This window comes from Argopecten irradians, chromosome 6 (assembly GCF_041381155.1).
Source record: "Argopecten irradians isolate NY chromosome 6, Ai_NY, whole genome shotgun sequence".
Taxonomy (NCBI): Eukaryota; Metazoa; Mollusca; class Bivalvia; order Pectinida; family Pectinidae; genus Argopecten; species Argopecten irradians.
In genome coordinates this window covers 5,789,654-5,802,018 of record NC_091139.1, presented here as the reverse complement: position 1 = coordinate 5,802,018, position 12,365 = coordinate 5,789,654, and the positions used below count along the sequence as shown (strand labels likewise).

At 37.6% G+C, this 12,365-nt stretch overlaps 1 protein-coding gene across 1 annotated transcript in view; it reads right to left on the bottom strand.

Moving 5' to 3' along the window:
- LOC138324794 (multiple PDZ domain protein-like) overlaps positions 1-12,365 on the bottom strand; it is a 179,374-nt gene that overhangs the window by 166,407 nt on the left and 602 nt on the right. The window contains 2 exon segments of the mRNA XM_069269944.1: positions 8,533-9,067; positions 9,485-9,553. Coding sequence (XP_069126045.1) covers positions 8,533-9,067; positions 9,485-9,500 — 551 coding nt within the window. The 5' untranslated portion in view covers positions 9,501-9,553.

The following is a 12,365-nucleotide window of genomic DNA, read 5'->3' as shown; positions in this document are numbered from 1 at the left end:
TTGTCCTGTAGATATGTGTTAATTTTCTTTGATATGGCAGTAGTGTCATTACATTACATCCTAAACAACATTAGGGTTGACCCACAAAATCATGCCCTAATTCTACCATTTCTTACAAAATTGAAAATGTCAAAACGTAGCACTACTTCCTGAAAATGAGATCCATTAGCATCCTCAGGGTTAAATATCCAGCGGTTTCATTACTTTTTTCAATAATGCTGTTTGATATTAAAACATTGATCCTTCTTCTGTGTTAATTGGTGTGTCAGGCTCGTCAGAGAAAGCCTTCCCTATGTACGACACAGTGTTGACAGGTTGGAGGGCTGAACCTCTGGTACACCTCCTGCATTAAGCCCGCCGGTGTCACAACTGTCAATGTCCTCACTTGAGGTGCCAAACTCCGATTCCAAACACGCGGATAGCCGCGTCCAGGAATAGTTCCTCTGGACTAAAGTCCCTAGGCTTTACAGCCTGTATATACATATCCTACACCCCGACACCATTCACAATCACACACTGTTGATGTCTGTAACAAGACCGCGGGGTCATGCTGTGATCATCAGGTGTTGATTCTGGACCCGGATCCTGTGACTCAGAGGATGATTCCGAGGCTGATGATTCGGAGAACCCTCGGGGATAACTAGGATTCGGGAGACCCAAAGAGATTGGCAAGCTAGTGCAGCACGTGTGCCAATGTGTATGTACGTGTGCTCACCACCAGCACACAGTGTTCTATAAGGCAGTATTTCTGACAGATCAATACAGTACAATAGTCTCTCTGTATATCCTTCTATTACAGATCTATTCAGACCATCCACCATTACAGTCTAGCACCAGAGCACATCACACCAGATGGCTCAAGTTATCTGACTCCCAAACAACATAATCATTAGCCTTTCTTGCATAATTTTATTTCACATGTTAACCAAGCGGCATTATATTTGCCGAGCATTCACTTACATGGAGTTTTATTGAACACTTAATAATTCATACCAAACCTAATACAAACAAGCCCTAGCTTGCTTACAGTAGAGAGGGCCAGCAGAGTTATAGAAGCATTTCAACACATAACTGTAGCCACACACTTTCTGTAATCATGGCTCGTCAATGAGGACAGAAGATATTGATCCGAATTCTGCTGCCACCTGTCAAAATAGGCACAATACCGATGCACGACTAAGGGGAGATAACTGGCACACAAACAGAATATTGATTTTTACTGGCTATACAGAAACCAATAAATCAAGCCCAAGGATCACATTATCAATAGTTGAAATTGATGAAGAATCCTTAACATAAATGAAACCGTAGCAGGGAGTTAAATAAATGGATAAAATTTAATGTATCCTGAAATGTTAAATAATATTACCCTATCAAATATCATACTCTATTATATTAGATTTTCCCAAATACATTTTCTGAAGATTTTTTTTTATTATAACTGTACAGAACATTTAAAACGAATTTTCTAAAGAGTATTTTTATTACAACTGTACGGATAAAAGTTTTTTTTAATTATAGCGTCCTCTTAATTAAAATTTTCCTTAATTGCCAATTTATTTCTTGCATCTTCAAAGTAACATAATGTTTCATGTATATATATGGTCATCTTGGAATTGTATTTGACACTGAGTACAGAAGTATTTCACTGTTGTTAAAGTGACTCATTAACATTAAGCTTGTTCGGGACAGGTAGTCACGTGCACATGGCCAGTCGAGTACATCGGTTACGATAATATACATGGAGATATGTGGACGGTTAATCATTTGGATTTCTATTCATTGGTGTGGAAATTTTATTTTGACAAACATGTAAATGAGAGCTTAGAGGTTGTGATGTATTTTGTTGCCAAACAAGCCCCATATACCTGTATAGGTAAGTGTTTTGTTTACGTAATGGTAGGTGATACACACTGGACAACTGCCGGGTGTGTATGTACGTGTATAGACTGAGCGCACGTGTGTCAATTCACGCGCTTTATATAGGGGTCGGTGAGAGCACCAGATACAGACAGAGCGAAAAATAAAAATGGCTGACCTCGAATGGGGGTTGTTTCATAAACGATTCTTGAAATACAAGATACTTAATTTTTTTTAATCTCAATTTAAAACTTTTTAACTTGCATTGTCAGCTTTAAGCATTCTTTCCTATTCAACCCTTAATACCTGAAATTGGATGCAACGTTTTGCATATTTTTAACCTTGATTGTGTATCTATTTTATTACCAGCTACTTCACAATTGAGCATCTAGTCACAAAGTCTTTTAATTTGTATTGCTAAGGCTAATACAAGTGCCAATAAATTGATTTGATTGGTCAACACACACGGTACAGGTACACACTACACACATTGATTTTAATATTGCTGCAACTGAACCTATCTCATTGCCTCAATCCTTTGGCCTGAACCAAATTGCTCGGAAAGAATACATTAAATAAATTTTGTGTGAATCAAGATATTTTAGAAAATGTTTTTATACTTGAATTCAGAAAAATTAATGATCATACCCTTACATATTTTCTATAACTTAAAGGTAAACCATTATGTAATTAATCTAAATAATAAACTTTTTGAAAAAATTCTCAAACATACAAAAAAAATTATCCAAAGGTTCATTTATCTAAATAATCCAGGATACACAGTTAAACGTGGTGGTATAGCACACTTCAAGATATTGTGATTTCTTATCTTAATTAATTCAAAGGAATATAAGAGCTAAAATGAGATCAATGTTTTAACATGGCCTGCTCAAATTTATGTGGTATGCTGGCTTTTTGAAGACACCAAATTTGTCTACTGGTTATCTTCTCAAACTGTTATGGATCCGTGTTAATTCAGAAACTCTGTAGCCCTAAATAATTTAATCTACCCTATCATAGTCCATCAACATCATTTTTAACCATTTTAAAAGCTGATTGAATTAATAGACTCCATCACTGCGTTTGTAATCCATAGGAATAAGCGTCATTACTAGCAAGAGCACTTACAAAATTATAGCGTTTAAATTTAGACTTTGAATTCACAAAATTATTTCACATATTGCTAAGTAACCTCTAATCAATCATTTAATTTGCAAACTAAATCAAATAAAGAAATAATAAAAGTATTCATATTTTCAGTCTGCATTTGATAAAAAATTACCGTATTCGACCCATTAAGCGTGTATGCCCCTATAAGCACCCCTCCCCCTTTTTGAGGCCTCAATTTCATTTGCCTGGGCACAAATAAGACCAAAACTACACAAAACTGTATAGGTTTGCAATAATTTTGTCTTGTTAAGCACCTTTTCATTTTTTCATTTTTAAACCCCCCGGGCGCGTATTGGGTCAAATATGGCAATTAAATTTAAAGTTATGTGATCATGAACTTAAGGTCTAGCTTGCAAAGAGGAAGAGGGCACTTAATTGATAGCAGGTATCATATATATATGGTGGGGAGGGGGGGATTATTGGGTCAAATACAGTAAAATGTACAGATAATAGATATAGGTTAATGGCTGTATGATAAAGGATTAAGGTTAATAGAAAGCGGTATAAACCAAGGCTATGATCCAAATTCTATACTCTAGGGTACCACCATAAAGAACTCTAAACTGTGTACATGTAATGTGATCACCTAATTCCAATCCCATTAATCTAATAATGCATTTTTATATTTCCTAGTTATTCGTGATACTATCATTCATTTATATAGCTTGGTGATATTATTTGATTTTATATCTCATTTATTCATAAAACTGTTATTATTCTTAATAGCATTGTGATATTATTTGATTTCAAATCAATTGAGCTAAACTATTATTACTCTTTAAGCGCCCATGTCCCTAAAAGCGCACCTTTGCATTTTTTCAATTTTTTAAACGCCCTGGGCACTTATTGGGTCGAATAAGGCATTACAAATCTGAGGAAATCTCCCTTTTTTTGTAGAGTTAATACGATAAAAAATAATTGCACTGTGATGACAAAATAAATCACAAAACAAAAATTCTTCGAAAATATTAAATTGGCCACCTTGAGGAAATATATACTTGATATATAACATATATGATTGTGCAATCTCCAACTTAACAAGGATGTTCTCATTTTGATCAGTTCTAAATCGATTTCCAGATGGTTAAAACTGTTTATCTTAACAAATATATTTTTTACTTTGATGAAACAACTCACAAAATGATAATTTATAGAGAATATTGAATGAATTCCCTACCTTGCAGATACTGTACATATACATATGATGGTGTAATAATCAGACGTCCAGAAGGTTAAAACGGTGTATCTTGACAATATGCAGATGCATGTGTACATACGTTATGTAATGTAAAGCCCTACCAATTCCATGTTAGTGGCCTAAAGCCTGATTTGATATGTAGAATGATTTTAATGAATATAAATGAGGTCTAGTAGACACACACACATATATATATATGCACATGTACATGTTGCATAAAATAAACAAAGACATTAAAATACTGGTGTTTTGTACATGGTGTCATGTACCCTGAAAGGTCATTAAAATATTAGGATTGGATGACGGTACAAATGGAAACAAAGCATAATAGTTAAATTTTTAAAAATTTCAAAAAGTTTGCCGTAATGAATAGAATTATTCTGAACAATAGGCATATACATCAGTCTAGCTGTTACACTACTCCAACGACAGCAGATTTAATTACTATAGCAAATTAAACATCAGTTATAATATAATTATATCCAACTGTTGACATGTAAATCTATCCGAAAGGACACATACAGTTGTGAAATGTTCCTTATATTAATAATGTGGGGAAATGTTATCAAGGATTGAGTTACCAACTCCTGTGGAAATCTTGCAATTGGCGCAAAGACTTTTTATCTTGTCAAAATAGTTCAGTTCTTTTAATTTGATGTCCTCAAAATTTGTTTCTAAAATGACCTGGCACTAATTAATGAACAACATGTGACCTACGACCTTTTAATCATAAGAACTAATAGGTATATGTATGAATGAGTTCCGTCACAAACTACAGTCACTGTAGGGAAACTAAAGTGTGATCAAACTTGCTTTAGTTTCATATTGTATGCACATGTACAAAAACAAGAAATTGTAATGCGCATGTCTTATCGACTAGCGCCGGCCGGCGCCCAGCACCATAAAACTATTCTCAGACAGTTTTTTTCACTCAAGAATAAGATTTTACAGACTTGAGAAAACACCTGTCTGACAAAGTTTTATGGTGCAAGGCCAGATCTCAAACATTATAGATTTCTTTCCACGGTAACTAAACTTCTTTTGAGCATGCATCATTTTTTAAAACAAAGCAGTGATTGGTGGTTGCTAATAAGCATGTGCAATCTCAATGAATTTAAATAGAACAGCATGACCATAGTCATTAGTTAATGATTGAACTCGTTCGCATACAAAAAATACTTGGGTGTCGATCCTTGCAAAAATATTGCTACTTTTAAAGTCTAAGCGTATCCTATCTTTCAGTGTTATTCAAAGGTGGGAAAAGCCAAGACTTTTGAATTTACACCAGGTGATAGCTGAGCCATCATATCCCTGGTTGTATAGGCCATCCAGAAAGTTTCTGGATGACCTAAGCCATATACAACCAGGGATACGATGGCCTTGCTGTCACTTTGGCAGAAGCTGTTCTAAATTCCACCTGACAACATCAATCAAAGACTGTTTCACAGCCATTTCAAGAGAAGATAACAACATTTCACAACACCGTACCAACACCTTAACCTGTCCATTTTAGCCCATTGGGAATTTTGAATTTCTCGAAATCCAGCATTTTTCTCCTTTTAATGAATGTCCATACCAATCACAACGCTTATAATCCTATATTACTGTAGAAATCATACATCAATAACAGCTGTGACAGACAGGAGTATTTTAGCACTTGCACCATAACCTACCCGGCCATGTTGGTCCATCGGACCTCTTGAAATTCTCCAAAACTAGCATTTTGCTCTTTTAACAAGAGCTGTTGAAGAACAGCAAAGCTCGCCTATTCAGAAGAAGTTGATGTTCAAGTATTTACTATTTAAACATGGAAATATGACAAATTAACAGACTCAAAAACCCCCTAAAGGGCCCCAAATTGGTTGTATTATCACGTTCAGCATCCATACACATTAGGAAAATAAAATCATAAACATTTATGATGACTTAAGCTTTAACAATAGACAAAATAGAAACTTGCTCAAAAACTTTAACATGGAAATATGACAAATTAACAGACTCAAAAAATCCCTAAAGGGCCCCAAATTGGTTGTATTATCACGTTCAGCATCCATACACATTAGGAAAATAAAATCATAAACATTTATGATGACTTAAGCTTAAACAATTGACGAAACAGAAACTTGCTAAAAAACTTTAACGTGAAATGGGACGCCAACGCTGACGCCGACGCCGGGGTGACAACATTAGCTCCCCCTATTCTTCGAATAGGCGAGCTAAAAAATGATTGTCCATATGTGTATACTCATCATACCAATTTTAATCCTAAGCCATCAATGTCACTTGTGATAGATAACGGTACTAATGTCACAACACTTGCACCTAAGTCTTGGAATTTCCGACGCTATTAAATCCCCCTCTCTTAGAGAGGCAAGCTAATAATTAAGGAAGAAGTGAACGTGATAAAAGAGTTCCGGTAACGTTTAATTTATTAAGGGGTTTTAATTGCAATTAAAGCACACAAATGTAACACAGCCAAACTTTGTAACTTTGTATTTATTAACACTAAAACTTTAAACATCACAGTTTCACTGCAATAAATATTCAATAAAACATGCAATAAATATTTAACAAAACAAACTTTTAAAAATATCGTATTCCAATATCACAACAGCTTTTGTTGGTCTGTTCGTACCTGAGGCTCCGATTTCTCAAAAAACAAGAGGCCCATGGGCCTTAACGGTCATCTGAGTACCTTAATAATTATATAGGAAATTAATTAGATATAGTGTCATGGTTGCCATCTTCGATTGGGGATCAACCAGAGATGTAACAACACTTTGTTGGGACCATGTCAGGCTCCTTTCATGCAAGTTTCAGCCAAATCGAACCGGTAGAACTTGAGAAGAAGTTCAAAATGTGTTTTCAAGATGGCAGCTGTGGCGGCCATCTTGGATTTCGGATCAACCCGAAAAATAAGAACACTTTGTCGGGACCATGTCAGGATCATTTCATGCAAGTTTCAGCCAAATCTCACTTGTAGAACTTGAGAAGAAGTTCAAAATGTGTTTTCAAGATGGTGGCTGTGGCGGCCATCTTGGATTTTGGATCAACCCGAAAAATAAGAACACTTTGTCGGGACCATGTCAGGATCATTTCATGCAAGTCTCAGCCAAATCGCACCGGTAGAACTTGAGAAGAAGTTCAAAATGTGTTTTCAAGATGGTGGCTGTGGCCGCCATCTTGGATTTCGGATCGACCCGAAAAATAACAACACTTTGTCGGAACCATGTCAGGATCATTTCATGCAAGTTTCAGCCAAATTGCACTAGTAGAACTTGAGAAGAAGTTCAAAATGTGTTTTCAAGATGGCGGCTGTGGCGGCCATCTTGGATTTCGGATCGACCCGAAAAATAACAACACTTTGTCAGGACTATGTCAGGATCATTTCATGCAAGTTTCAGCCAAATCGCACCGGTAGAACTTGAGAAGAAGTTCAAAATGTGTTTTCAAGATGGCGGCTGTGGCTGCCATCTTGGATTTCGGATCGACCCGAAAAATAACAACACTTTGTCGGAACCATGTCAGGATCATTTCATGCAAGTTTCAGCCAAATCGCACTAGTAGAACTTGAGAAGAAGTTCAAAATGTGTTTTCAAGATGGCGGCTGTGGCGGCCATCTTGGATTTTGGATCAACCCGAAAAATAACAACACTTTGTCGGGACTATGTCAGGATCATTTCATGCAAGTTTCAGCCAAATCGCACCGGTAGAACTTGAGAAGAAGTTCAAAATGTGTTTTCAAGATGGCGGCTGTGGCGGCCATCTTGGATTTCGGATCGACCCAAAAAATAACAACACTTTGTCGGGACCATGTCAGGATCATTTCATGCAAGTCTCAGCCAAATCGCACTGGTAGAACTTGAGAAGAAGTTCAAAATGTGTTTTCAAGATGGCGGCTGTGGCGGCCATCTTGGATTTCGGATCGACCCGAAAAATAACAACACTTTGTCGGGACCATGTCAGGATCATTTCATGTAAGTTTCAGCTCAATCCCACTGGTCAAACTTGAGAAGAAGATTGAAATGTGAAAATTTACGGACGGCGCACGGCGCACGACGACGGACGAAGCATGATGACTATAGGTCATCCTGACCCTTCGGGTCAGATGACCTAAAAAAAAACAGACTTGTGTAAAAATGTTTTACTAAAGTTACATGTTGAATGGACTTAAGTTCTTGACATAAGTCAATGTTTTTGTTTCGAAAAACATAACCAGATATCAAAGTTTGACTGTTATATATATATTGCAGTATTTTGACTACACTAATATATTACCACCAATATAAACTAGTAACACTTACCTTGCAGCTATACCCACTGGCTGAATCTCCTGTACATAAATCCCCATATCCACCTGGTTTTCCATCCGTTTCGGGCCCACAACACTGAATCCCAGACTACTATTCTCAGGTTTGAACAGTTTGATAATCTCTATCTCTCTGCCTTGAGAAGCTCGCTCCAGCGCCCTCTGGAATTCTATGTTGTACGCCGGGGTGACAATCGGGTTCTCTGCCCCTGTGTAGTTCAGGGTTGAGGCATCTGCTGTGCTCTCGCTGAAAGGCTGTTCATGGTGGTTGCTGCTGTTGATGCTATCGGGAGGCATATTCAGGATTAGCTCCCCTGACGTGGAGATCTCAAATGTGTCGTCATTGACAGGATATGTATTTGCAACCTGTTTGAGTTCTGTGAGTGATTCCTGAAGTGTGAGGAGCTGTCGAAACAATGGACTATCCAGCATAGCCATGATAGATGTGATGTCATCATCCTGAGAGTGGTCTCCCTGCTCCCACAGTCGAGTCTGGAGGTGCTCCAGATATCCGGAGGCTTGTTCGCTGTCTGTAAAAATACAAATACTGATAATGGATTATCTGGTCATTCATACATATTCTTCCAAAGGTGACTTCTTCTCTTTTTTATTTTATTATTTCATAAGCTACCAACATTTTATAAAAAGATGCCACAGACCTGTAAAACCAAAATTAATTTTTTTTAATGTTTCTTTCCCCTTCTCCTAGCTATATCTATAAATAGCTTACCAACGTTAACTCTTCAAATAGCTCGCACACTCAAATTTGTTTTTTTAAATGTTTCTATGTATGGTTTTCTCCCAGTATAAACAAACCCACTTAATGGAGTGCCAATTAGTGCAGATCTTTATGATTCAAAATATACTGTGTTCCGCTGGCTTTACGTAGATGCATTACTAGTCTATTTTCATATCAAAAGAAAATTAAATATGTGCTGTCTACTTACCTGATACAAGAGACATGATGTTTACTTGAACATCACTTTCCTATCCAAGTAAATAGTCCTGTAGCTGACCTAGAAAAAAGCAAAACAAACAAGATAAAATATGTAATACTTTATGTCAGTGATTGACATTCATCTGTGGTCTGTCATTGAAAACTTAAAGGTTAAAAAAATACATACATATTTAGTTAAAGATGCTCTACCACAGACAGCTAGAGCATAAATGGTACCCATCATTTGAACAATAATTGGTGTTTAATTGTGTATATATATATATATGTCTAATTAACTCAAAAATTTAAAATAATTGATTTTGCTTTTGGTGCATGCGCAATTATTACTGCATTTTATAATATTTATAGTAATTTTTCTGATTTCATAATTCTGTACCATATATCAGCAACAGTTTCATTATTACTTGGCCATTGGTAAATTAACAAGAGGCCCAGAGGGCCTGTATCGCTCACCTGGTTTGCAATGCCAAGTAATGTTCTGAATACAGGTTCATTGTTTCTTTTCTGAAGGAATTTTAATATTAACCTCTAAATCCCCTATTGGGCCCCACCCCTCCTGCCCCTGGGGTATCAGAGCCAAACTTTATACAAGTTCTGTTCCCCTTCCCCCAAGGATGTTTGTGGCCAAATTTGGTTACAATCCATGCAGAACTCTAGGACAAGTAGCGATATATAGAATTTACCTCTATTTCCCCTATTGGGCCCCGCCCATCCTGCCCCTGAGGGACCAGAGCCAAAATTCATACAAGTTCTGTTCCTCTTCCCCCAAGGATGTTTGTGGCCAAATTTGGTTACATTCCATTCAGAACTCTATGACTAGTAGCGATTTAAATGATTTACCTCTATTTCCCCTATTGGGCCCCGCCCCTCCTGCCCCTGGGGGGTCAGAGCCAAAATTTATACAAGTTCTGTTCCCCTTTCCCCAAGGATGTTTGTGGCCAAATTTGGTTACAATCCATGTAGAACTCGAGGACAAGTAGCGATTTATAGAATTTACCTCTATTTCCCCTATTGGGCCCCCGCCCCTCCTGCCCCCGAGGGACCAGAGCACAAAACTTTATACAAGTTCTGTTCCCCTTCCTCCAAGGATGTTTGTGGCCAAATTTGGTTACAATCCATGTAGAACTCTATGACTAGTAGCGATTTAAAGGATTTACCTCTATTTCCCCTTTTGGGCCCCGCCCCTCCTGCCCCCGAGGGACCAGAGCCAAAATTTATACAAGTTCTGTTCCCATCCCCCCAAGGATGTTTGTGGCCAAATTTGGTTACATTCCATTCAGAACTCTATGACTAGTAGCGATTTAAAGGATTTACCTCTATTTCCCCTATTGGGCCCCGCCCCTCCTGCCCCCGAGGGACCAGAGCAAAACTTTATACAAGTTCTGTTCCCCTTCCTCCAAGGATGTTTGTGGCCAAATTTGGTTACAATCCATGTAGAACTCTATGACTAGTAGCGATTTAAAGGATTTACCTCTATATCCCCATTGGGCCCCGCCCCTCCTGCCCCTGGGGGGTCAGAGCCAAAATTTATACAAGTTCTGTTCCCCCTCCCCCAAGGATGTTTCTGGCCAAATTTGGTTATAATCCATTCAGAACTCTATGACTAGTAGCGATTTAAAGGAAATGTTGACGGACAGACGGACGCCGACGGACGCCGACGGACGACGGACGCCGCGCCATGACATAAGCTCACCGGCCCTTCGGGCCAGGTGAGCTAAAAATGTCAAATAGTAATGATCGAGTAATATTATTTTTGAACGCTGCCTTAACCAATCATAAACACTTTATGGTGCCTAGGTACTTTATCTAAAATGTAGTGTGTAGCAACTTCTATATTAACTTCATCCCATTAACACTGTGCTTATCAAACTGTATTTACAGTCATTGGTGAATTGATAGCATATATAAACCCCGTTGATTTCAACCAAAGGCTACTCAATTCTTTTTCTCGATAGATTGAGTATGTCATGCTCCTTTTTGAACCGCGCAGATGAATTTATGACGGTCCGCATCAGAAAACTGTTGGGCATTTTCTAGTACTGATAGTGCGTTCGAGGAATATGTATCAAAATAGGATTGAAAACATACAGGCCTACATGTCTGTGTGTCCATTCCAATTATATAGATACCCTACTCAACTTTATCCATCACTCTAAATTAAACTGATTCTCAGGTGTAGATCTGAATAGGGAAGAACACATGATTTCTGTTGAATGCCAAGACCAGGAATCGAACCACTACATATGTGTATTTGTACAAACTGCACCAACCCGCTCCTTTTACATTTAGACTCTCAAACCCATGGCTACCTTCCATGGGTTATTGATTTGAGTGCCAATGTAAAAGAACGAAAAAATACACATGGTTCCCATGGAGTGCCCCGGCCAGAAATTGAACCCGGGATCTCTGGTGTGATTCTGCTGTACGACTGAGCCAAAAAAGCATTGCTCTGTCAGTGACAGTGATCGTATTTATATACATGTATGTACAAACCACATTGACCTGCTCCTTTTACACTGAAATATTAGGTGAATTTTAAGTAAAGGGTGAAGAGGACAGGGATGTTTTACTGTCAATATATGAAACTATGTTGCAAAAAAGTGAACAGGTGTGTTTTTTTGCGAAAATGAATATCGTGAAATTAAACACTCGCAAACTGGTCAAAATCATATGGAAGTTATTTCATGATCAGATAAATGCACATAATATGTGAATCTAATATACGAGAAAAAAACAAAATCATGTAGACAGAAATTACAAAGACACATGGACATGCATGGTAGGGATGTTATGTTGTCAACATTTTTTTTAATCAACTGGCATGGCTGCATGCAATGGTTATACATTACTCATCATGTTAGAAGGGAGAT